The sequence below is a fragment of the Triturus cristatus genome, chromosome 4_2 (genome assembly GCF_964204655.1).
Source record: "Triturus cristatus chromosome 4_2, aTriCri1.1, whole genome shotgun sequence".
In the NCBI taxonomy this organism is placed as follows: domain Eukaryota; kingdom Metazoa; phylum Chordata; class Amphibia; order Caudata; family Salamandridae; genus Triturus; species Triturus cristatus.
Window position 1 is genome coordinate 97,811,439 of NC_140586.1, and position 27,061 is coordinate 97,838,499.

The window sequence follows — 27,061 nt, forward strand, 5'->3', positions numbered from 1 at the left end:
GAGCACCGATTGCTTACACTAAATTAGAAAAACATATTGTGGGGATTGCACTAAAGAGACGGGCTATTTAAATCCCATGTCCTGAATGTGTTTGTTCAGACACCAATACTCTTCAAAAACAATGAGGGGAGATGAGGCACACTTGGAATTTGTTTTGATGTAAGGGAAGGAACCAGGTGATTTGGTAAGCTGGGGTGGACACCATGGCTGACATGCCTCATCATTTACTCATGTCCACCTGCAGATTGATAATGTCCTTGTAAGAAGGATAATGTAGGATAGCTACAAGTCAACAAACACATTATTTTTAAACTAATCTTGCAGGCAAATTTGATTTTGACAAACAGAAAAGTAGGCTGATCTGTTGGCTCATCCAAGGAAAAAAGTTATATACAGTAAGAGACAAATTGAAATAAATGTATATTTGGCTGTGGAAGGAAGTGACTGGCTGCATGGAGAGCCTACTGTAACTGACAGACACTGTGAGCTCCCCATTGCAGGTGATGTATTGCTGATTAGTAGATAACTTCTTAATACAGAGCAGTCTTACCCATTCGCATCCGGAGCATCCACCAGCTGCTCCACTTTCCAGAACCAGCTCTCTGGAAACTCGGTCCTGGAGGTGATATCTTCATCCGATAAGTATCCTTCTTCAATTTCGCCTAGAGGAATAAAATAAAGGTGGTCTAGAAAAGGCTTAACAACAAACATCAGATTTATTCTCTTTTCCATTGTGTTTAAGGATGTCCAGCTTTCCTTAGGGTAAAGTGCTCAAATTCAAGTACTTGCCAGATGAAGTAAAGCTTTCATCTTTCGAAAATTGATGTAAAGAGTAGGGATTTCCACTGAAAAGTGATACGTATGTGAACATCTCTATATCATATATTTGTTCTATAGTGGTGGCCTAGTCTCTAAATTGTTGGCTGCGGAACTTTGAAACATGAGTTTTAATCCTGGTTGTTCCAGTAGGCCAGATTGGTTGATTGTGAGCAAATCTCTGTGCTCATCCAATCCCTTCAAAATTGTGAGCTCAAGGAGACCAATAAATTCTAAGTGTTACAAGAATATTTGGCATTTTCATGTACAACGAGCTTTGAATGGAGGGATGAAAGTGATATAAAGTTGTATTATTATGATTAATATTATTATATAATAAATTGGATTCTGCAATCCCTGTATAAATGCACATCTCAAATTTCTTTATAATCGGCGATCAGTGACACACTCAGTCGCCGATTATAAAGAAAAGACTTCATAACTCAAATATCATAAGTTATTACAGACGAGCTCTGACGTCACAATGCCTGCAGCCAGAGCCTGCAGCTGAGATGAAAAGCAGGTCAGGTCACGGAGCATAATTGAAGAAACTGTTTAAAGCAATGAAAACAGAACGTTGCTTTTCTTTCTTCTGCTCCATTTTAATAGCTTACAATGACAAGTAGAGAGGCTGTGTTTATTTTTTGCACTCCTTAGATAGAGAAAAGCTAAAATCATTCTGCATGTTTCTACACATTCCAAGCTACTGCAGCTTTTTTTTTTTAAACTGACTTGCATCAATCGTTTCTAATATCTGATTGCAACAAATATCTAACAGGTTTTTGATGTGTTTTATTTTGCACTAGAAGTTTTCTTTTTATTCCCATGTTTGCAAATATGCTTGCTCTTTCATATAAAACAGCTATGCACCAAGGTTTTAAGTGGTTTGTGGGAAAGATGATGGTGTGATCATATATTATATGGGATAACGTACCCCCTGGCATACATGATAAAGATATTGCAAGTCACCTCAGAGTTCCATAACCTTATAAAGGAACTCAGTCTCGTTCCTCCATATGGCTATGGAACTCCTCAGAGACTTGCAATATCGTTATCCCTAATATAATGTATTTTCACTCTCAGTGATGATGTTGACACAGGTGAATGACACTTACTTCTTGCCAAAAACAGTTGCTCCCGTCTCTTCTCCAACCGCAATTTACTGATAAACTCGCAGCAGTCCATGAAAGCAGTCACACATTCCGTGGTCTCCCTGATATATCGAGCTCGCTTTGCACAGTTGTGCCCCATGTTGTTTTCTTTCATACCATCTTCACAGCACTTTCTCTCCATGCCCTTGAACTTTGCAGCTGAAATGGGAAACAAGGATTTTCACAGCATGTCTCCTGCTATGTTACTCAAATACCACAATTGATATCTCAAAACTGAGGCAGAGGAAAACCACTTGACCCACCTAAACTACACATGTTTCTACTGGAATTTGATCCTTTCAAGATTTTATAATTTGACATACCATAAAGACTAACATGCTGTATCAGAAGGAGATGGTTGTAGCACTTTAGAAGGGGTTGTTTTTCAATAAAAAAAGGTAGACTTTAATAGCCTTACCCCATGACTGACACTGAAAATGTAAGCATTGCATGGACCTATTCTATTGTTTTTATTTATTAAATTGTTTTTAAGCACATCCAAACTAAGCTATATAGGGACGCTGTACATACAACAGTAAGAGATAGAGAAAAAATATAGGCAAGAAAGGTCAAGACAAGGAACAGAGGTTATAGATGATCTGGTTATAGGCTAGGCAAAAACCCACTCCCCTCCGCTGTAAGTCAGCAAACTTATTTACACTGACTACCAAGCATTCATGAAATATTCAAGATGTTTCTGCTCCAAAGAGAGGTGTTTTTATTTAAGCTATTTTGCCTTTCTGAGTCGTTAATATCAATACTATTTCCACGAGTTTTTCCTCACTGTTGCAAACTTGTCTGTCCTTTTAATGAATTCTTACCAAATGTTTCTAATCATGATTTAATTTTTTTCCTTCGTAGGCAGATATCAGTGCTGCCAAGAAGTCAGTTTATGTATTGAACCCACTGTAGCTGGCACTGCAGGTTAAACCGGGTTACATACTGCCACATCTGATTAAACTGGGCATTGGCCGAGGTGGCAACGTTAAACTAGGTTTGTCAATAGGTAAGCCGTGATGTGCATCCTGTGCTCACTGTGCTATTGGACACATGCTTTGCCTCAATGAGGAGACCCAAAAAAGCTGAACTGAGTCTGGTGTTGCTTGTGTCCCTGTCTACAGGGCACTTGGTATGGAGGTTTGGGTTAGACATTTCCAGTTGGAGCTGGTCCAAGTCAAATGTGACTGTTCCTTATCAGAAATGCTATAATGAACAAAAGTACAATGGATCGGACTGTCATCCCAGTAGTTGTCACTGGTTGAAATGTATTCAATAATTTACATGAATTGTTTTTTAGTTTTCTACATCAATGGTAGGTTACACTCAGTATGAAGAACCAATGGCAGGGGAGACTGGTTATAGACTGTCTTTGTGGACTGTGCTGGATTTGGCTGTTACTGCCACATATGTTGGGTAAAGGCTACTGCTCCAGGATGAAGTGGCGGTTACTAGCAGCTTAGAGACCGGGTATTGTATTGTATTACATTGTAGTGTATTGTATTGTCATTTTATTGTATTGTATTTTATTGTATTGTATTGTATTGTATTGTAATTGCAGTTATATAGCACTTACTACCCCTGACGAGGCATTGAAGTGCTTTTCCGGTGAGTAGCACGTTACTTTGGAAGCCATAAAGGATTTAGTAGTGAATTAATAACATGAAATATGAAAGTAATTTGAGTGGTGGATATGTTATTTTTTTGATTGAGAAGGATAGTGGAGGGACAGGAAAGGGGAAAAAGGTTTGCATTTCTATAAAACTTGCTACCCTTAATGACGTGTTGAAGCTCTTTTTTGGAGAGTAGCACACTACTCCGGAACCCATAAAGGATTAGTGGTAAAATTAGTATAATGAAATATGAAATATGAAAGTAATTGAGTGGTGGACATGTTAGTCAGTTATTTGGATTGAGAAGGATAGTGGAAATATGGAAGAGGGAAAAAGGTTTGTATTTATATAGCCCTTGCCTACCCCTGATGAGGCGTTGAAGTGTTCTTTTCGGTAAGTAGCGCACTCCTCCGGAACCCAAAAAGGATTAGTGGTGAATTAGTATAGTGAAATATGAAAGTAATTTGAGTGGTGGATATGTTAGTCAGTTATTTGGATTGAGAAGGAAGAGGGAAGGGATAGAAGAGGGAAGGAGGGGCAGAAGACGGAAGGGTCTAGAATCTTTTTAATTTTGTTTTATTAGTTCATAGCAGTAGGAGAGAGTTTGGGAAGAATAAAAGGGAATTGGAAAAGTCAGAGGTACAGGTTTAGAAAGGCTTGATTGGGAGATCTTAATACTAAAAGAGGTATGAGATGATGTAAGGAGGAATAGAGGAGGGAAGAGTCTAGAAAGGGTTTTATTGGGGATCTTAGTAGTGGTATGGAATTTGGGATGAATGAGAGAGTGGAGGTAGAGGATATATTGATAGAGGTATAGGGTGAGAAATATGGTAGTTCATTGAAAGAGTAGTAGAATGAAGTTAGAGATGAGTCAGAGAGTTGAGGTAGAGGATATATAAAGAGTGGTATAGGGTGAGAAATAGGGTAGTGCATTAGATATGCTGAATTTGAAGAAAAGTAATAAATATATAGTAGATGGAAGGTATAGATATGCATAAGGAAGGTAGTAGATTAAAGATACATTTAATAAACCTAGGCTTTCAAGTGTTGTACTTTAAACAATTGTGTTTAATTTTTGTTTAATTTTTTGTACTTCAATAGTGAAGCAATTGTACATAAAAAGTTATGATAAAAGATTTACTTATTTATGCCGTCACCTATATACATGTTAAAAACATAAAATAATTTAACTACCAGTAATATGTACATTTTTTAAGCAAAACTTACGAATATCTATATTTTTAAAAACATAATTAATATAATTCACGTTTATACAAAGCAATACACACATATAGGTACATATCTTTAGTCCAAATAAATGCTTACATACAGAGGGATATGCTGTCTATTTCTGTTTGTGTATGGTGGTTATGTGGGGAAGAGCCAATTCTTGAGTAGGTTTCTGAAGAGAAAGTGCTTATCCATAGATCTTATGTTGGGGGGTAAAGAGTTCCATAGTTTGACTGCATGAACAGAGAAGGCTATTCCACCCATCTTTTTTTTGTTGTACGTTGGGATTTTGAGACAAGTCCCACTCTAGCACAGAGGTTCCTTTGTTGAATGTGTTTGGTGATTTTATTCCTGATGAAGAGCAGTCCTGTTCCATGTATCACTTTGTGGGTGATACAAAGCAACTTGAACGTGGATCTTCTGGCAACCGGTAACCAATGTAGGGCTTTCAAGGCAGGGGAGATGTGGTCATGATGCTTTATATCTAAGAATAGTCTGGCAGCCGAGTTCTGAATCCGTTGTAGTCTTTTTATAGTCGTTAAAGGTGATCCGTGGTAGAGGCTATTGGCATAATCGAGTTTGGACAGCACAAGAGACCAAGTAGTAGCCTGGACCTTGTGTGGAAACCCCAGATGGGGGAAGATTGGTCGCAGGGTTTTTATAGTAACAAAGCTTGATCTTGCTAGTTTGTCTACTTGGGCATTCATTGATAGCTTGGAGTCCATGGTAATTTCGAGTTTTCTTACTTCGTTCGATACTGTAGGCAAAGTACTCTGATCATCAGGTAAGGTGGCAAGGGGGTCATAGTTTTTCCAATCGCCACCGTGAGTATTTCTGTTTTGAAAGCATTCAGTTTGAGATGGCTCCACGCTATCCATTGATCCACGGCTATGAGACAACTGAAAATTAGCGACTTTCCAACACATTTTGAAAAAGCAACAAAAAGTGTCAAAGGCTGTTCTTTTGCTTATAATAATATGGAGTCTAAAAATTAAGTGCAGTACTAGCAAAATTATTGTTCAATCTAATAGAGGCTCAGCTTTACTGCCTCCAGCCTACCTCCAGTCTTAGTCACGATCTGCATAGTTATAGCATGTGAGGTGAAATTGATTGATCAGTGCCGGTAATTACTTCATGTAGATGTTGAAAAGCATGGCTGGGATGATAGAGCCTTGAGGGACCCCTGCTTTTGTGAAGTATGGTTTGGACGAGAAAGGGTGAGATATGGATCACATTTGATCTGTTGCAAAGGTAGAATGTGTTCCAGTCTTGAGCTGTCCCTTCTATGCCTGCTTCATAGAGTCTTTGTATCAGGGTATCATGGTCAACCATGTCAAAGGCAGCTGAGAGGTCCAAGAGAAGTAGAGCAGCAACCCCGCTCCAGTCAACTGTGTTCTGCAGGTGTTCCCAGATGGCAAAGAGGACAGATTCTGTGCCTCTTCCTGGACAAAATCCTGTTTGGAAGTCTGACAGTGTGGCATTATCTTCAATGAATTGTGTCATCTAGGCGAATGCTGCACTTTCTATCAGTTGGCACAGGAAAGGTCCATTTGTAATTGGTCTGTAGGTGTGAGGGTTCAGAGGGACCAAGATTGTTTTCCTCAGTAACGGGCGTATATATGACTTTTTGGGTTCTTCTGAAAATATTCAGGTAGTTAAGGAATTGTTGATGATTCTTCTTACTGGTGTGGCAGCAGAGGTTGTTAGAAGAATTCTCTTGAAGGTTTGCGGTGGACAGGGGTCAGAAGGGCTGTCGGACGGCTTTCTTGCTTTGACCAGGTCCATAAATTCTTAGTGTGAAATGTGCTGGGAGGAACAAAGAGGCTGGGTTAGAGTATCCTTCGATTGTTGTTTTGGAAAACGGTCAGTGCTGGTGCTTTTTTTTGTTTTAAATATGAGTCCAACGTGGCTGCTTTGGCTGTGTAATGATTTGCCAGTTTGTCTGTGAAAACTTGAGTAACAGAATGAGCTCCTTCTAGGCAATTTGGTTTGTGAAATTCTTTGAGAATTTTATATAATTCTTTATTTGCACATTTAGCATTTTGAATTCTTAGCTTTTTTGACAGCTGACTTGTATAATCTGTAAAGTTTCCTTAGGCAAAGTTTGTCTTGATTGGTGTTTGTTTTGAGACAGGCACGTTGCAGCTTTCTAATCTGTTGTTTTATCTATTTTATTTCTGTATTCCTCCAAGGTGCTTGTTTTCTTTTGCTCTGTTGTGTAGTTTTTTTGTGGTATTAGGATATCAAAAGCTTCCTGTAGCCACTCAGATAGTTTTGAACATAATTTATTGTGTCTAGATCTGTACTGGATGATAGTTGTGTTTCTAAGTGTTCCAGGTTTTGTGTCAGTGAGAAGGTCATAGATGTGATGTTTGTTTTTAGAGAGCGAACGAGCATTTATTAGTAGACAGTTTAGAGAACATGCTTTGGTGATAATGTGACTATGTTTTGTAGAAGAGTAAGCAATATTTTGTGTGCTTGCAGCAGGTGTGTCCTTAGTGTTGGCATTGGCTGTATGAGGATAGCAATTGTGTAGCTGTTCTGTATCATGTTCCTCATTAAGCAGGCTAAGATGGGTCTGCTTGTGTAGTTGGTGGGGACCTTGGTTGAGAGTGAGTTGGTGTGCTGTGTTGTTTTGTAGTGTGAGCTTGTTGTGCAGTAGACATGGAGAAGCGAAGATGTGAGTTGTAGCATGCTGCTTGTTTTGTTTGCATCTGTTTAGGCTGTCATTGGCATATTGAACTCAGAATAGGCTTCCACTAGTCAGCTATACAGGGTATGGAATATCACTGGAAGGTTATAGTAGATGTGAGTTGTCACCACATGTCAAAGTGGTTTTGGGCACTCACCAACAAATTAAGATTGTTATCAGCCCACACTGACAGGTTACACATGGTATGAATTCCTACTTACCTGTTTGACAGAGTATGGGATATCTCTAGTAAGATACAGTATGTTTAGGTTAACAATGCAGGTTAGAAAGGGGGTGGGGTTACTCTGTGGTAAAACTAGAGATGGGCAGCCATTGCAAGTTGGTCTGGCTCTCACCAGCTAGTTAAACCAGTAATGGGTGGCCAATGCAGGTTACACTGGATAGCAGGTAGCATGGACAAGTTAGACCTGGAATAGACTGTCACTAGTAACTGGAGTCATTACAAGACACAGGTAGGTTAGACCTATGGCCAGTATGGCATATTTGACTGGCAGCTTACTGGTATCGTCAGCTATAGCTAGGTTAGACTAGGCACATTATATTATTGCATGTTACACTGGGTACAGGTGCTCACTGGCAGCTTAAATTATGTATAGGTTGTCACTGACAGGAGATGGGTAGAAGTCATCACTGTATTTTATAGACCAGGCATAGACTCCTAGTGGCAGGTATGTATACATATTGTATGCCCATGGAAAATTAGATCAGGGACATGCAACAACTAACAGGTCAGGGTGACTTGGGTATGGGTAGTTGAAAAATCTGGAAAATATACAAGTGGTGAGGGTAGGTGTGGTGGCCTGTCATCAGAAAATCAGGAAAACTACATTTTATGTGGAAGGTCATTAGCTTTTTAAAGAACTTATAAGTGATTTGCATCCATTCTAAACCTACAAGTAATAGAAAGGTTCTAAACATTTGCATATCATGGACACACCGTTTTTCCAAACAATCATTGATCGATTTATATGGCTTTAAATTAATTCAGCAAAATTTTTCCAAATTGCTACCAACCTTTGCCAGCTTTGGCATCTATCAGCTGAACAGAGCGACGCCGACGGCTTGCTGGCTGAGGACATGTGGGTTCTGCAGGAAGAGAAATAATGAGTTCAAATGAGTTTATTTTCTGTGTTGAAGCAGTCTCCATACATTGACTATATTTTGTGAGGTACTGGTGTTAGTAGTGCTCTTGTAATAGACTATATATTGATCCTTATGCATAAGAAGGTAGATTCCTTTTGTAGTTCGATCGGAGGAATAAAATACCTGATCGTTGTGGAGTAGAGATCTTAAACGTTGTTTCAAGAGCCAGTCCAGCATCATAAAAGACCCCCACATTGTTGGCACCACCCCCAGGAGTGCATCCAATGTCATTCTTCTCCACAGAGTCCCACACCTGAAAATGACAATGGAAAATGTATTAATTACCCAGGAAGACATGCACTTCTTTGAGTTAAACTGTTATTTCCATTACAGAGAGTGGAACAGGTGTGTAAAAGTGTTTAGTTGGACAAGTGATTACTTCAATTCTGTACTCTCGAGTTTGTTGATCTTCATCATGTTTATGAAGGCTGGAATCACACTGCAACCTTCTTAGGCATGACTTTCCATTAAGACCTTTCTTTACTTGTGTCAATAGAAACTCTACCCTCTCCTAGCATTATGAACTTCACCTGCAACTTGTCTCCATTCCTAAATTAGAATGCATCACTAGAATATTCAGGTCAATGTGCACTTTGCCTCCATCCACAAATTCAGGAGGCTCACATGAATGTTTAGTTCAACATGCACCTTGTCTCCATTTCGAAATGCATATGGATCATAAACATTTATTTCAACTTGCACCTTGGATACATTCCCAAATTTAGATAGATCACTTGAATGTTTACCTGGCAGTTAAAGCTGAAGTCTCGTCATGACCTACTCTAGCTATGCCTCCTGTGCTTTATCACAATATAATTTGATGTTAAAATTAATCAACTTCAGTTTGGTGATGCATGAAGCGCAAAACCAATGGGTTCAAGTGTTGAGTGCCTGGGGTATTACAATATTCTTTATGTCACTGGTTATGTCACTATCCATTCTTCCAAAAAGCAAACTCCCTTTGGGTTCTTTTAAAGCATACACATCCACACTCATTTCATACTTGTTCAGCCAAATCACCAAAAGTTGAATAGAAACCAAAAGATTACCATATAATGTGTTTTTATTTGATCAAATCCTTTTAAAATTTCAGAAAATGTACAGCAAATTATTTTTAATAAACATGTCTGTCTTCATGTACTTTGAATATTACAAACAATTTATATAAAAAACGTGGGAGAATCTCACAAACAATAAGATATCCTAGACCAAAATGGGTCAAAAGTCGCACACCAAGTTAAAAAGAAAAATATAATGGTCACTGGTTCAACATTCTAGACAATTATTTTACTCCTGAAGGAACCGGTGTGGCTTGGGCGACTTCTAAACACAAAGCGACTCGTTTCGGTGGTATGATCTGGTAAACCACCTTCTTCAGGCTTACAAATCTATTGGGTGTCTCCCAACACCGTCATCCAATATAATAAATGAATATAGGGGGAATCTAAGTTCTCCCCAATGGAGTCTTCTCTCACGTAAGCCTCCAAATTTCAACACGGATTTTCTCAGACTCCCTTTTACACGTGTTCTTCTGTTCACTGCAAACTGTTTAAACACATCTATCTGTAGAGATAGGAACCAGTCTTCCCTATAATCCTTTAATTAAAAACTCGTTTTCATATAGCCACTGGAGCTGTGGCCCAAAATCCATTAGCTTCTTGTTTCCAATAGGCTCTCAAATTACTAGTTCATCATTGGTAGGTGGGAGTCAAGAACTGTTCAAAACCGCCAATATCTGGACTAAAAAGTCTCCTAACGGACTCCAAACACTCGTAGTGCACTTGTGTCTATTCCTGGTGTCCTGTCCCTTTGGCAAAGAAGGACCCCTCTCTCTATATTGTTATACTATCCATTCTTCTCCATGACCCCTGGTGCAGAAACCCAGAGGACCCCATTGAGAATCATCTAAAGACACCAGGTTTCTGCGATGGATGCAAGGAAGAATGTTGGTGTGTCCTAAAACAAGTTGTTACTCTCTACTCCCTTTAAGATGTCTAGAGAATAAGCACGGTGGCCCCTACCAAGAATGGTCAAGTCCTGTTCTCCTAAACAGGATTCAGAGAAGAATCTTGGAGGACTCCAGCAAGAGACATCCCTCTTCCATATTAATCATTAGATCTACTTATGGACAACCTTATTAAGATGCCTAGTGCTCAGTTCTCCTGTATGAGGATCTTTCAAAAGTACTAGCACCAAGTTTAGAGGACCCCACCAAAAATCCTATCACTCCAATCTCCAGAATGGATCCAGGGCAGGCTCCAGGATGGTTCCACACAGAATCTAAGGGCCACATGTACCACCGTTTTAGTGATCGCAAATGGAGAATCAGGCCGTTTGCAACTGCTAAAAAGGTTTGTAGCATGTATCAACCCAATTTTGCATGTCGGTAACCTGTTAAAGACTTGCAAATTAGGGTTTGCATGTCGCTATGAGAAAGGGGTGTGCCAAGGGGGGTCCATTACTAATAGCGAGTTGCAGGGGGATGTAAGATTGTTTTGCGACAGTAATACAGTCATAAAACAATAGCAGTTTACCCCCTACTTCAAGTAGATGGTAAGCCAGTTGCAAAAAGGAATGTGTCACCAGGGGACCCCTCCTCTTTGTGATTGGCTGTGAAAAATATTTTTCACGAGCAGGCAGCTAATTTTCCTTTTTTAGGTCTCGGCTGTCCATAGCAGCGCGCATGCGCTGCTCTCGGCATCTGAGAGCTTCTTGAAATCGATATGGTCAAGGAAGGGTACTTGAAGCCCCGTCCCCTCTTCCCATTGGCTCGAGTCATAGCTTAGGCTAAACGCTGGCTTCTCATTGTAAAGGAGGCTTCTTAGTGCCTCCTTATTGCCACCCTGTCCCCTTTTGGCCCCGCCCACCGGGATTTGATCTTTTACTGGCGTCGTTAGACTATGGGGTTTAATTATTGGGACAGCACTATTTGTTTCCCCTTCCCTCTGCCTCTCTCCCCGAGCAGACTCTTCCCTGTGTCTCTCTCAGAGACACAGCTGCTTGTTTTTAACTTTGAAAAACACCGTGCTCGGATTATTGATATATTTCATAACTTTAACACTGAGCGCGGCGCCCGCTTTAAGGACATCGCGCTCAGTGTTAAAGTTAAGAAATATATCCATAAAACGAGCGCAGTGTCCGTGAAGCGGCGCCGCGCTCAGCTTTAAACTTAAGCATTTGCAATGCAATCGGACCGATTACATTGCAAATGCTTGTTTTAGCGTGCCGGAGCCGATTTTAAATCCCAATCCAACCCTGGAGGGAAGCTGATGGCGCTGCCGTCCGTGATGCACCATTTCATCACTGCTGGTTCTTCGTGCTAGTCTACATACAGTTGTAAGTGCGCCGTAAAGTCAGGTGGAAGTGGAAGTCGTGGAAGGGCCACTATGTATATCCATTGTTTTAGGCTTCTGGACTCTCTGCTATTGTCAATTGTCACATGAACACTTGTTTGCTCCTCCTGTGGTTCAGCCGTCAGTGTGAGGCGCTGCAGATCTTGTTATAAACCCAGAAGACCATGTGAGTTCCTCCCTTCCTGAATTAACACGGCCCGTGCAAGCACTCCTGCCCATTGTGCTAACTGTAGGGCATGAAGTGGCAGTGAAGCGAAGCCCATGTTGTGTTGTAGGATGCGCAATGTGCAGCCTGCTCTTTATTGCCCCTGTTTACAGGAGGAATGGAAAGAGCCATAGCTGGGGCATGGAGTCGAGTAGGTCTGAATTCCCTTCTTTGCAGTCAGCCGTACTGCTTTTACGGTTTATATTTGTTCATGTGTGGAAGGCAGAAATAAAGTATGCATTCAGAACCATAGTACAAGGGGTTAAACCAGCGTAAAGATGTGTTTATTAGCTCAGCAAAACATGTCTTCACTAAAACCCCCCAAATGAATATTTTTTTTACCACTTAACTAATCCTTTAAAAAAGATGTTCTTTTTGGGGGGAGGCGGGGGAACTCTTAAGCTCTGGTGACATTTTCAAGCCACCTTCAGCATTATGGCCCTTTGCCCCCTGAAAATATAACTGGACAATAATACACGCTTACCTGTTTATCGTGTGAGTGTACACATATATTTATTACATGCGGTAAGCCTTCTTATTGAATGTTAGCCAGTGGTTTCAAAGCATCATTATTTTTCCTAATTCGCAGTACTGAATTCGTTTGCAGGGTATTTCGCTTTCGTGTGTAATTATTTTTTTAGAAGCCCTAAAAATGGAATTCAATAAGATGATTTGACTTATTTCTTATGCTATATATTTTCATCTTTCTATGTGAATCAGATCTTTAATCGGAAATGACAGGTTCGGACAAGTCATCATTGCGGCCCCCGGGGGAAGAAAGGTCAGCGGACTAGTCTTCCCCCGGGGATTTCGCGCAAGGGAGGGACAGGGAAGGAAGGGGTGGGATAAGGGGTGGGGTCGTTAGGTGTGGTTAAAGGGGGCTGGGAGAGGAAGTACTTCCTCTTCCTTTCCCCAGCGCCTCAGGGTGGGTTAGTTAGTTGTGCTTTGGCCACCCGCCCACCCTACAGTCGATGGAATCGATTGCGGGATAATACGTTTTTTCAATAAGCGTGCCAGTTTAGGACGGGTTGTGAGTGCTTGGAGCGGATTTGGGAGGGGGGAGGAGTCCATGACGGGCATACTCACCCTTCCGGGGAGGGGGATACTGGTGAAAGGTGGGGGTGCATCATACCAGTTTACGACAAATGGAGATGATGGAGGAGGTTGGAAGAGAAGTGAGGAAGCGAATGGGATAAGTGAGGAGGTTGCTATGTGAAGTGGGATGGAGTAGTTGGAGTATGGGAGAGTATGGAAAAATGAGAAGTTATGTTGTTGGGGATTGTTGGGGGGTTTGTGTGATGTTTGGGTATGGTTGTCCAACCCTGTCCTAATAAATGGCCTTTTACGCTAAGTTACCTTGCGTGGAGTGATTATTGCGTGATTGAGGTGTCTGTTCATCATGCGGCGTTAATCATGCAGTTTCATTTCTTTTGAGGCCTTTAAAGATACTTGAACCTACGCATGGATATACTCATGTGTGCTCCTGGGGTGACTCGAGCCTGAGCGCTGATGACAACCCGCAGCCTCTGCCTTGTCTTTTAAAGAACCTTCGACCGAAAGCTGATAGTCTGAGTTAGAATCATACAGTGCCTTCAGGGGGGTGTAAAGGGGTCCCCGAGCTGTGGGATAAATGAATAAAACGTGCCTCTCCTACAAGGAAAGTCACTAAGTAGAGAGTGAAAGGCCGCTTGGGGTCATGGCGTTATACACCAGCCCCATATGCACGGCACATGCAGGTGACCGTGCACAGTTCACCAGCAGAGGGCAGTATCATCGCCTGGACTAGAGTAGATGATCTTAATTGCCGCTGCTGGTGCAAGCAGTGCTTTTTCACTAGCTCCCCCTCCTTTCTACTTCACCTTTAAGCACTAGTGTGACATAGCACCGATGAACACATTACTAATGAGAGCTGTTCCACAATTAAACAAGTGCCTGTAAGATTTACCAACTGGGCAGTGATAGTTCAGGGGCGCCTCTCCCCCCCCCCCCCCCATCAGGGAGGGAGGGGCCTCAAGCGGGCGTGGCCGATGCAGTTAAGGGCGTGGCTTAAAAGCACCTAAGCTAAACAAGCATTGAAAATGCAACAGGTCTCGCCTTTCATTAAGTTAAAGCCATTTTCTTTGCTATACAATACCATTGGCAAAGCAAATGGTTTTAACTTAATCAAAGGCGAGACCTATTGCATTTTCAATGTTTGTTAAATGCATCCTGTTTTCCTTTAAGAAAAAAGGACTGCATTAAATTTGTTTTTATAATTTAACAAGCAATCACAGACATGGTGGTCTGCTGTAAGGGTGGGCGGAGCAGGCATAGTGCCTCTACATGGAGTTCCACAGAGTTGGAAAAAAACTCTGTGAAACTCTGCCCTGCTCCCTCCCCCTTCCAAAGTAATTTTAGTGTAAACAAAAAAAGGAACATAACTGCCGTGGTTGCCTCCTCCTATCAAAGAAGAAGGACGGCGAGGACGAGGAAGGAGAGCAGCCATGGTAAGGAGGAGGCAGCCACGACAGATAAGTGCCTTTTCTTTACATTATAATTACTTTGGGAGGGTGGAGAGGCCGGCTAACTCCACTCCGCCACGGAGTCGGAGTTTTGCCTAAACTCCGCGTTCGCAACAGAATGCAGAGTAGGCAAAACTCCGCTGGTGGAGCGGAGTTACCCAACCCGGGTTTAGTCTGCTGTCCCCAGCAGGCCACCATTCTTGTGGTAACAGGCCATTCACAATGGGTCACAAATTATACCTTACCTCATGAATATTATTGAGGGAGGTAATATGCAACCCAATTGCGAAATGCTAAATGTGTCTGAGACACATTAGTACATTTATTTTGGGTCTCAGAAATTGAGAGTAGCTAAAATTCACAATTTGCAAGTCGCAAAATGAACTGGTTGTACATGTGACCCTAAGTTCTTGCAGTTTAAGAACTTGACACAATAGCTGTGTCTTATTCTCTAGGCTACTTTCTATCGCTACAGTCACTGGGCAGTGCTGTAAGCAAAAACACCACAAACAGAATACTAGGTAAGTCTTTTACCCATCCTACTGTTTGAGTTTTTTGGCTCTTAGCAGTTTCCAAGCATTGGATTTAGCATTCTCTTCATTCAGCCCATTCATTACATCAAGGAACCTATATGGCAAAGATGGCGCTACAAGACAAGATTAATTAGACACCTGTGAGCACAGATTTTATTTTTCCAGTGTAGAAAATCAATTTTAGTCCCACAACAAAGGAAACCTTTGGTGCAAAGCAGTTGGCACACAACACAGATATGTGCGACTCGTGGACTTTCTGTGCTCATTACATTGATGTACTGTATAAAGGTGGTTTATGCAGTCAGTCTTGTCATCTTCATATTCTTCAGGGATCACAATGGTCCCCATGATAGACTATGAAATCAACACAGAAGCATTAAAGAAGGATTCTGTCCTCTTAGCATGCAAGTGGCTCCAAAGTTGCTATCAGCTAATAAGCAATAAGTAAGCATCAGACTGGTTTAGGTCACCAGGAATGTCTATTTAGCCGGCCCGTGAAATACTTCACTGGCCGTCCAACCCCAAGAGAGAACATCCCGCGTGCCACACACTTTTAGATACAGGAATTGTATTAGTCAAGACTAAAACTCAGAGCGGCCAGAGACAAACTGATTGGATATGAAGAATTCCATAGAGGCTCCTATGGAAGCTGGTGCCGTCGTCTGGGGTGCCCCATTACAGGACTCGCCACCAAAGCATCCTAGAGTGATCCCCAGTATCATTCTTCAGCAAAGAAGGAAGTGTGACTTTTTATTACTGTCTCCAGATGGCCATAACATGGTCTCTCCAGCTTGTCGATCCATATAATGCCAGATGTAATGTTCTTGAATACTGCATTGCGACTTAAGCCCGTGTGAGTGTTGGACTCTACAATCACGTTAACATGCCTGTCAGCGGTACCTTTGGACCTATTCACACCATAATAGTTTAAATTAAGAACCACAGAACAATACAGTGACAGCAATAATTATTTCCCAGGGCTGTGCAAGAGACCTGCACTTGTCCCTGTCTCAATATTTAATGCTGATGGTATTCTAGAGATGCCTCGCAGTATTCTTGGTGTAGACATTAAAGAAGGGCCCAGGTTTGATTGGAGAATCAAACGAGTCATCGCTTCCTCTCGGTGGGATTCATGCTAACACGACAAGTCATGCATAAGGCAGAAAGTGCCCCTCTGGACTCACCTTGGACTGGGAGATTTTGTGCTTCTTGTTGAGAACGAATACCCCTTTATCCACTGCAACGAGGCCAACTCTCGCATTGTGATCACCTTTCACCTTCAACCTCATGGATTTTCCCGGCTCTTTTACGGTATTGTCACTGTTTGTTGCCCCCGATACCTCAAGCTGTTGAAAAATAAACATGAAACGGTTTACTCTTGCTTTAGGGGATACTTTAACAAGTTGCCAGAATTTGTCTAGTCATCTACCCCCAGCATACACGTCATTTTGTCTAAAGTGAAGCTGGTACTGTAGGATTTGGTCACGCACTTTGCCCAGCAACCCCGTCCTCAATGCCCTTGTTGTCGATACCTGCTTGGCGTAGGCATCAGCTGTGTCTGCTAGGCCTTTGGATATGTCCAGCACCCACTTCCATCTGCCAATGGTGTCACCTTGGCCCAGACTGCATCCATTTGCAGGTCACAGACTTTGGGGTTGACATGTCCCTTTCCACCTGTTAGTACTCCCTAGGCTGGTGCTTTCATCATGGCCAGTGGGCAAAGGGCATAACTTTTCACTTTTAGTGTCAGGTGCCTATCCCAGTGTCTCCCATAACCAGCACCAAGCTGTCACTAAACACATGGCCTGACATTAACCACCATCCCATCTGTCCCAAGCCCCCATGCCTGCTGGGCATGACTGATGGCGCTATCATTGAACAATGGGTACTAAAATGTGTGCTCAGTAGCCCTACCAGCTTTGTCTACTGAGCACGGATCGGCAGCAGCAGCAGTTGTATTACCCCATCTGATGGGGTTTACAATAGAACCTGCAACCTTTGGGCTTCCCTGTAACCCCCTTACTCTGTGACCCATCTCTATGGAGGGTTCGACCTGTGCTATCAGGTTTTGTTAAATTCAGTGGAGGAGAAGGCTTACAAGGACAGCTTGTAGAAAATGGTAGCTTTGAAAGGCTTACCGTTCCCATGCAGGTGTCCCTCACATCCACCCAGATGGAGTCTGCCACAATCTCGCTCTGTACGTAGTAATAGGCAATGATGCGGAAAGAGGGGATGTAGTCCGGAAGGATAGGCAGCGTCATGGTCACCAGCGATTGCCCAGGCTGCCTCTCTTGTTTGCCAACCTTGTAAATTCTTCCTTTGCTCATTATCTGTGGGTGGGGGAAGAGGAATTGGAGGGGAGACAATGGAACAGAGATTCATTAGCATGTTGCAAAATCAGAGATCCAAAGATAGACATCAGAAACGTAACCCTTCTATTTCAAGTTGGCAATTTCTGTGCAATAGACAATCCCATAAGAAAAATGGGATTGTCTGTTGGAGGGGGCAGAAAGTGACACGTCGACAACGCCTACTCCATCTTCGTCAGGTTGTAATACTTTAAAGAAATGGCTAAAATGCAACTGTAAGAAGCCAATTATTCACCACAAAATAGAACAGTTAAAAAGCATTTGCAATTAAATAGTTCTCAAATTTACGAGAATTTGAGCTATTGCCATTGTAAATGGCAATGCCTTCTATTTATGTGTTGTTTTTAAAACAGATAAATAAAAGACATTGTCATTTACAATGTCAACAGATAAACTCTCCTAAATGTGAGACCTATTGCATTGCAAATGCGTTTGTCACCTATGTTATAAAGATAAACAAAACAAAAAACGTTTGGAGAGATGTGTCTTGCCTGCAACAGCAGGCAGGACAAAGCTATTTGAGAAAATAGTGCTTGGATGCTGTAATTGAAGCCTACCGAGTAACAACACAATTAACAAGGGGTGTCCTCATGGGAGGTTACAAAATGAGACAAGGCAGTACTAAGGAGGAACAGCTAAACCTATTGACCAATGAAAAGCCGCAGTTTACAGTGGACAATGACACACGCCAATTAAAACTATGGGCGTAGAGTGGGCAAAGCTTCAAGTCTATATGCTTCGCAGAGCAGCACATGCGCTGCCCAGACTCAACCTAAAAATGACAACTGGGTATCAGATCTACAATCGGTCAGGGTTGGTTATGAAGCACATATGGTACTAATCAGCCCATTCATGAAAGCAAAAGTTAGCACAAAACATTTAACTAGTTTGATTTGAAGAATAGACTAAGGAGTAAGAAAAATTGAAGTGCTTACAGAATTCTGAACCTACTAGAATGTATATGCTTTGGGACAGATTTACTAAACTCACGGGATAGCAGCCATTCATTTACACAACTAGGCTTATACCTACATTTTGAGAACATTTCTGTCTTTTCTAGAATGTACAAATAATGTCAGTGGGAAAACCTTGGAAACTGCAACTATTGGAAATTCCTAAAACTACACATATACATATACATTTATGCAGGTCGAAAAGTATGGGTGTACAAAACTGAATGCAAAAGAAAATTTGCATTTTGTAACGTGTTGGCTTCTTTCTCCACTGGGAAAATATTTCCTTCATTAAGGAATCTGTTCCCCTACATCTGCCTCAATTTTGTGGGTGATTCTTTCCCATCTGCACTACAATGAGGGATTTATTTCTGTTCCTGACAGGATCATCACTAGAAAAGGTTTTAGGATGGGAAGTAACATATCAAACATGTGTGTATAACTACAAACTGCAAGTTTGTAGGTATTCACCAACCTATGCTTGGGGACTCGACCTGGAAGTACACACAGTAATTAAACCACTTCCATATAATGAAGAATTAAATAGCTTGGCCGTAAATTGTGGTTTTTAATATGCCTGTACTGTGCTGCATATAATAATATATTCTTGATGCGTTTCATTTGCACTTTAGTCTAGCCAAACACCGAAGTCAAGCCTTGCAGACTTCCTCAACTATATCATATTTTTTTTAACATTCTACATTTCCACTATTTTACAACACTGATCTCCTTTATTCCTGTTAGAAACGGGTTCTCTGTCAGTGGTTTGCACCCTGTCCAAGTAGGGACCCTCACTCCAGTCAGTGTAAGGGGATTCACAGCTAAAATAACCCCTGCTCACCCCCTTGGTAGCTTTGCACGATTAGTCAAGCTTATCTCAGAGATAATGTGTAAAACATTTGTACATACACACACAGTAACACAATGAAAACACTACAAAAGGAGACATCACCAGCTTAGAAAACATAGCCAATACTTATCTGAATAAAACAAGACCAAAACGAAATAATCCAACATTCACAATTCAAAATATCACTTAAAAAACAATATGCAAGTTTAGTCCATGGAAATTAAAGGATGTGGTTGTTTTAGCACAAAGTACCTTAGATGTGTCAAAAATCAAAGATGGTGCAGGTGCAGGTGCAGGGGAGGGGAGGTGAGGCGCCGGAAAAGCACAAGATGCATTGGTTCCTTACTGGCAGGGGAGATGATGCATCGGTTCCTTACTGACAGTGGAGGTGAGGCATCGGTTCCTTGCTGCTGGGCAGAGCAGGTGAAGCATTGGTTCCTTACTGGCAGGGGAAGTGATGCATTGGTTCTTTACTACAGGGGATGTGATGCGTCGATTTCTGGGCATGCGACCTTGGTTCCTTACTGCGGTGCAGTATCGATGAAGAGATTGGCACCCAGAGACAACGCGTCAAAAATCCAGATTCACTGAGTCTAAGTGGCAGCGGCGAAAGAGGCACCGAGTCGATTTCACAACAGCGAGACAGGCGCTGCATTGATCTCCCAGTGGTGAAGCAGGCACTGAGTTGGAGTTGGAGCAGGGCACCACGGACTTCGGTGGCACGGTATTTGGGCTCACGCTGCCGTGATGCTTCTGACACGTGGCTATGGCAAGCTGGGGCCTGAAGTGCAAGCCGTAGTTAATGCGTACAGCGGGAACCATGCTTCGGTGCAGGCAGCAGCGATGCATCGATCTCTTGCAGTGGGCGTCGAATAAATGGATGCTCTGAGTTGATGCGTTGATTTTCTCCTTAAAATGATCAGCTCTCACTTCCAAGGGCGCAGGAACTGGATTTGGCACCACTTGGCAAGTCAGGACACTCAGCAGGAGAGCCCAGGCCTTGGTAGGTGAAGTCTTTGATGGTCCTGAGACTTCTTAACAGGAGGCAAGCATGCACATGCCCTCGGAGAACCTTGAAAGCAGGATGTAGAAAGCAAAGTCCAGTCCTTTCACTCCCAGGACAGAAGCAGCAAGCAGCAGGCCAGCACAACAAAGCAATGGGCAGAGAGGCAGTCCCTCCTGCAGCATCCAGCTCTTCTTCCAAGCAAATTGTCCTCAGACCAGAAGTGTTCTGATTTTGGGTTGTCAGAGGTCTGATATGTATACCTCTTTCTGCCTTTGAAGTAGGAACACTTCAAAGGTAATTATTTGTAGTGCACAAGACCCTGCCTTTCCCTGCCCTGGCTTCAGACAGACTCCAGGGGGGTGGAAACTGCTTTTTGTGAGAACAGGCACAGCCCTATTCAGGTGTCAGTGACAACTCCTCCCACCACTCTAGCTCAGGAAATCCCATCAGCCTGGTGATGGGCCATCAGGCTATGCATGGCACACCTCAGCTCCCTTTGTATGACTGTCTAGAGTGAATGCACAAGAGCTCAATTTCAGCCTACCTAGCAGTGCATTCTACAGACAGGAAGAGGCACAGAATGGTTAAGCAAGAACATGCCCACTTTCTAAAAGTGAAATTTTCAAACACGCAATTTAAAAACCAACTTCACCAAGAGATGTATTTTTAAATTGTGAGTTAAGAGATCCCAAACGACAAATCTGTCACCAATGGGAAATTACACTTAAAAGATATTTAAAGGCAATCCCCATGATACCCTATGGGAGAGATAGTCCTCGAAATATTAAAATAGGAATTTTTCACTATTAGGACATGTACAACACTACATGTCCTACCTTTTAAATACATTGTACCCTACCCATGGGGATACCCTAGGCTCACCATAGAGGTGCCTTACAATACTATAAGGAAAGGTTTGGACTTGGCAAGTGGGTGAACATGCCAGGTTGACTTGGCAGTTTAAAACTGTGCACACAGATACTGCTGTGGTAGGTCTGAGACATGTTTGAAGGGCTACTCATGTGGGTGGCACACTCAGTGCTACAGGCCCACTAGTAGCATATGATGTACAGGCCCTGGGCACACCTGGTGCACTTTTCTAGGGACTTACTAGTAAATCAAATTTGCCAATCATGGACAAACCAATCACCAATACAATTTAGACAAGAGAGCATATACATGTTAGCACATATTAGCAGTGGTGAAGTGCCCAGAGTCCTAAAGCCTTCAAAAACAAATCAGAAAAATTAGGAGGAAGAAGGCAAAATGTTTGGGGATAACCCAGAAAAAAGGGATATGTTCAACAATACCACAAAATCTATAGACCCTTAACTATCTCCCTGATGTAGGGTGGGGGACTTGGCCTAGGTAAAAAACAATACAACTAGGGCTTAGATATTACTATGCCACTTCATTCACTACCTGTGCTTCCTTCCCCAACTGCTATTAATGGCCAGCAGTATGGATTAAGAACTTAGGGCTCTTTTAATAGTTTGATCGATGGGCTACTTGGTTAAAACCTACGAAATACCCTGTTCGCCATTTTGAAAGTGCCAAACTCAAAATAAGGCTTTTAGTCATTAAAAACAATTGTTTTCTTTATAAAAAAAACTCATAAAACTCAAAATGTAGATTTTTGTTTGCTGTTTTCCTTATCACCTTCTGTTTTGCACATATTACATTCTGTTTTTGTATGCCATTAGAGGTATGACTGTGCCTGCATCATCTTTAAAGACTCTTTCTTCTGCTGGTCACTCTTTCTCATCTAGTTGTTTAGCCACAGTTTTGCGTTTAATTATTTTGCACACTCTGTGGGCTGTTAAGACATGTCCAATGCTGGTCTGTTAAAGGGTAGCTTCTCAGCATATTCCAACAGATTGTTTTTCATCATTTTTTCTGGTTGTCTGGTTTACAAATAAGAATCCCATAATATTTGCATGAACTGTCAGGCCTTCTCTGAGACTAGGGGAGGAAGGTCATTTACCTTCCATTCCACCAGCATCAAACAATTTGGAACAGACAGACAGTGAAAGACATCGAGAAAAGTAAGATGTTCTGTTCTTCTACGTCAGGTGTCTTGGACCTCCATGAGGCTGAGATCTAATCCTGAACTGAACAGTTGCGATTCTTAAGGGACATTGTGGATTGGGTTCAAGCACTTTCTAGGTTGGCAGTGTTGATGCCAAGCATGACCTCACCTAGAAATATCAATGGTAGTTCCATCTCTCAAAAGAGGAAGCAGAAGGCTCAGTCTGATGTTAGATAATTGCGGGCTCAACTGAGAAGTTGGTTCAGTGCTTTCTAAGGCCATATCTCAGTGGAGTGGATACTGTAGCACAAAATACTCCATATCTTTACACGTTGAACTTTTCAGGGCCAGCACGGCCTTTAGGCCGGTGTGATAACATCCTAGATATATTACTGTATCCCCGCCAGACATGCAGATCAGCACCAAAGTAGAGCAGAAAATCTACTTTAAAAAGTATTTTGTAAAGGATCAATGCGTGATCTTAAAATAAAGTATAAACACGTAGTATCTGTATACAGTGTTCAAGTTCTAAGTGTTTTATAGTACAATATGCAAGCATGACCAGTATTTTTCTTTTAGAAAGGTGGAAAAGTCACAGCAAGCTCTCTGTTCCCAGTACAGGTACGAAATCCCACCTGCACTAGGAAGATCATATCAATGAAAGTTGGGCTGGCTGTTTGAAACCAAGGATCACTTTTCAATGTGCCGGCAGCAACCCTCTTGACATTCAAAGGATGGCAGGGATCCCCTGTAGGCTGCTAGAGTGAATGACTGCATCAGCTTACAGTGACCTCTTTTCCCCATTCCAGGAGGTACCGTTAGGGAGAGCACTGACTGTGCGCCACTTCTATGTGGTGCTGCCAGTGTCCTCCTGAAGGCCTGTTTGCCTTGCCTCTGTGCCCACATCTGTTATATGATGCAGGTGCAAAGTCAACGGATTCCTTCATTTGCATAGTGCCAAGTGCCAAGTACCCATGCAAATGGAGTAAAGCCCCCTTGATATTATGCCAGGGCACATTTAGTGCCAATACGATCTGTATTACAGAAGGGGTTATGCAAAGGTTTGTGGGCGTTTCTGTAATACCAGAGCACCTTGGGGCTGCAGAAAGCCGGCACAAACCCCCATTCTGCCCATGGGGCACTTTTCAAAATATGAAGCATGAGGTGTCAGCAGGCCCAGAAGCCACAGAGTCTGTGTACATAAAGCCCACTACCCTGCTGTGGTCTAAGTGAACAAATGCTAAGCCTCTCACTCAGCAATCTAAGTTCCAGTTGGATAAACACCAACAATTTCTCTGCACCGTCAGCTCTGTTTGTGTCAACGCTGGGACTGTCCCCCAGCTCTGCCATTGAATCATGTTTAATGAATTTTATTATATTTTCTGTGCTTAGCAAGAGCTTTTCCAACTACCACTAAGACCATTCCTTCACCCAGCTTCTTAAGTCCTGTTTGAATGTATCTCAGAATTCTCTGGCAAAGTCATCCGGGTACTGGTTGGACATACCCGGGACACACTGTTTGTCCATTTTGCTGATCCTGACTGTGTGAACCCCAAGACCAACCTTTTAACTAGAGATATATAACTGCAATACTGAATCTTAAAATATCGACCCACAACAATATTGACTTGCACAATATTATCAAGGTAAGTAGATGAGGAGTTAGAATAGGATGAACACCTTCAAAAAAGTGATGGATGTCCTGTCTGCCCTGTTAACAGAGTACAGGGCCTCTATCCACTCTAAATAGGGCTGACAGGACATCCGGTAATTTTTTGGTAGCTGTCCTGCATGTGCCAAAGTCTAAATAAGACCCTAAATCTTTACTCCCCAATGGAAGATACTGTACTGGTTGATATCTTGCAGTCCATATTGTTGGTGGTTGATATTTGTGTATCCATTATTTTGAAGCACAACCCACCTAGCTACAGAAGTTCTAACATCCTTTCGCAGCTCCAGGTATTTCAGTTTTATGAACCCCAGATCCCTTTCCTAGAACAGCTCCTTGGACAGTAGTCTTGTCTGATGAACATTAAGAATTTCACTCACCCTCATAACTCCAAATGGGATGATCCTAGGCACACCCTTCTAGGTCCATCGGCCCTAACAGGATGAATCTTTGAACCCTTCCCTTGCACCATCTTTCCTAGTCTTGGTTGAATGAAGCACAAAGCCTTCCTCTCAGCCAGTCCCTGGAGACCAAGCCACAGGGTAATTTCTATCCCCAGATTTCTCCATTGCAGCAATGTGTACTTACTATGTAAGTGTAGGATTTAATCTGGTTTTCTTTGACTGGGTCATTGCTCTTCACATTGAAGTTCACATTCAGGTTGTCACCCGCTTTCACATCATTGGCGGTGACTCCGATGTGGAGGTAGTTCTTGGAGCCTGCTTGTGCCTGGTAAGCAATTGCCTTCATTGTTGCCCTCGCCTGACGATCAGCTGGGTACAAAGGATGATTTGTGGCAACCTGAAAAATTAACATTATCATAGTTAGATCACTGTTTGAAGAAACACCGGCCTGAACCTTTATCCAGATGTGCCAATTGCACAACATCACTCTAATGCAACAGCGCTGTGAACCTGTGATTCCTCTGTGTCAGCTCACAACGTTGCTTCTCAAAGTTCACTTTGTATCCAACTCCAGAGGGTTGATTCAATACTCTTTCCCTCAGCACCCCAATATCTGCTCTGTAGCTTCTTTACTGTGTTACCTCACACCTTAGTAGCAGTGCTTCTCTCTGTTCCGCAGCACCCTAGTAACCTCAGATACCTGGCTCTATCACTCACATTGTCCATGTGATAGAAATGTCCATATGCACGTGAGGCTCGTCACCTGTGTGAGGGTAGTTTGTAAGTGTGTGTTTGTGATGGTTGTCAATGTATGCAAGTGACAGATAAGTGGACTGATAAATACCGAGCCTTCCGCAAACACGTGGAATATAAAGAGTGAAAGAGATCCAGCACAACTACAACATAGATTTTGCATTAGTAAGATCCAAAATCTGCACGCTATGTTCAACTTTCAAGGCATAAACTCTGGATACATTACAGTTATCGTACCTGATAAATTTTGAACGTATCAGTGTCAGATTTTATAAGATGCAATTATTATCCCATCTGATCATGGGACACTCACAAACAGGTCCCAATATTGAGGATTATCTCTGTATGTTTGAGTAATCACTCTGAGTGTGAAGATGTTCCTCAGTTGGTGACGGAAAGGCCTCTGTGTATTGGAATGTCTATCTTTGTGTGACATATGGTGTTTCAATTTCAGCATTCAGTTACTCACAGCAATGGGTAACTCTACAATATTGGATGCTGTGTTTATTGTCAACTTAGTGGTCCCATCTGCCAGAGTACTGCCCTCAATGTTTCCAGGGGTAGCAACTACCGGGACACGGTGAGCAGGAGAGCCATCAGGGTTTGTAACGAAGACCTGTGAAGAAAACAGAACTTGGTGAAGAAGGTGTAACAAAGACCTGAGAAGAAAACAGAACTTGGTGATGTGAGAAGTCTGCTCGGCAACTAATACTTGGATAATCCAACATAACAGTTATCCTGCATGCTGAACAGAACATTGGTAAAATCGTCATCAAACACTGGCTCCATAAAAAATATCATTATCTACAGAAAATACAAACTATTACAGAAACAGTAGGAAATAACAAAGAGCACCGGACAATCAGCACTGTGGCCCAAGTTCTAATCGTATGGATAATATACTGATCATTTGTTGAAGGGTTATGTAGCTATGGGGAAAGAGGTTTTAAATTCACTTGCAGGAGTGTTCTATTTGGCCAAACATACATTTAAAAATGGCCAGTTTAATAAATTCCCCTTTTTGACATGGTCACCCCCAATTTATGCATAGTATCTGTACCCTCTTTAAGTCACTAGTAAATGGGACCCCTAGTACCCGGGGCAAGGACACAAAGAGGGTCCCTAGGGCTGATGTATGTATGATGCCACCCTAAGGGACCTCTCAGCTCCAACATGCAAACTGCCATTGCAGGCTGCATTCCATGGTGCAGAGAAAGGTGAAGACACAGCATGGGACGCCCCCGGTGTGCCATGCCTGCAGACACTGCATACAGTATAATAACCCACCCTTACAGCAGCCCTTACAGCCCTAAGGCAGGGTGCACTATACTATATGTGTGGACATATGTGCATGAGTATATATGACCCTGTGATGTCTAAGTCGATTCTTAGATATTACAAGTGAACAGAGACGCCATTTTAAGTATATGTGCTGGACACTGGAGTCTACGAGTTCCCCAGCTACATAATGCCTTCATTGGAAAAAGAGCTGTTTAGTATCAAACATCTTGCATTAATAACCCCACACTACTTCCAATGGTGAATTTGTTAATTGCAGGTGCCCCTGAAAACCTACAGACTACTAGTACATGGCATTGCTGACTGGTGTAGACCAGCCTGCCACCACAGACAGGTTCTGACCCCCTGCAGGTGTGAGTTAGTGCTCTCTGATGGCAGAAACAATGGTGTTGTCACCTCTTCCAAGCAGTACAGGCTCAGCGAGGGGTTTTAAGTGGACAGGAAGAATGGCGCTCTTAAACAGTTAGTGGTAAG

At 42.3% G+C, this 27,061-nt stretch overlaps 1 protein-coding gene across 2 annotated transcripts in view; it reads right to left on the reverse strand.

The window, feature by feature from the left end:
- Positions 1 to 27,061, reverse strand: part of LOC146833089 (A.superbus venom factor 1-like) — a 271,604-nt gene that overhangs the window by 160,942 nt on the left and 83,601 nt on the right. For both annotated transcript variants that reach the window (XM_085600728.1, XM_085600727.1), the window contains 8 exons: positions 25,758 to 25,904; positions 24,720 to 24,932; positions 17,394 to 17,585; positions 16,440 to 16,601; positions 8,787 to 8,916; positions 8,535 to 8,606; positions 1,932 to 2,126; positions 551 to 662 (listed from right to left, as the gene is read on the reverse strand). In XM_085600728.1, coding sequence (XP_085456854.1) covers positions 551 to 662; positions 1,932 to 2,126; positions 8,535 to 8,606; positions 8,787 to 8,916; positions 16,440 to 16,601; positions 17,394 to 17,585; positions 24,720 to 24,932; positions 25,758 to 25,904 — 1,223 coding nt within the window. The remainder of the gene's footprint in view (positions 1 to 550; positions 663 to 1,931; positions 2,127 to 8,534; positions 8,607 to 8,786; positions 8,917 to 16,439; positions 16,602 to 17,393; positions 17,586 to 24,719; positions 24,933 to 25,757; positions 25,905 to 27,061) is intronic.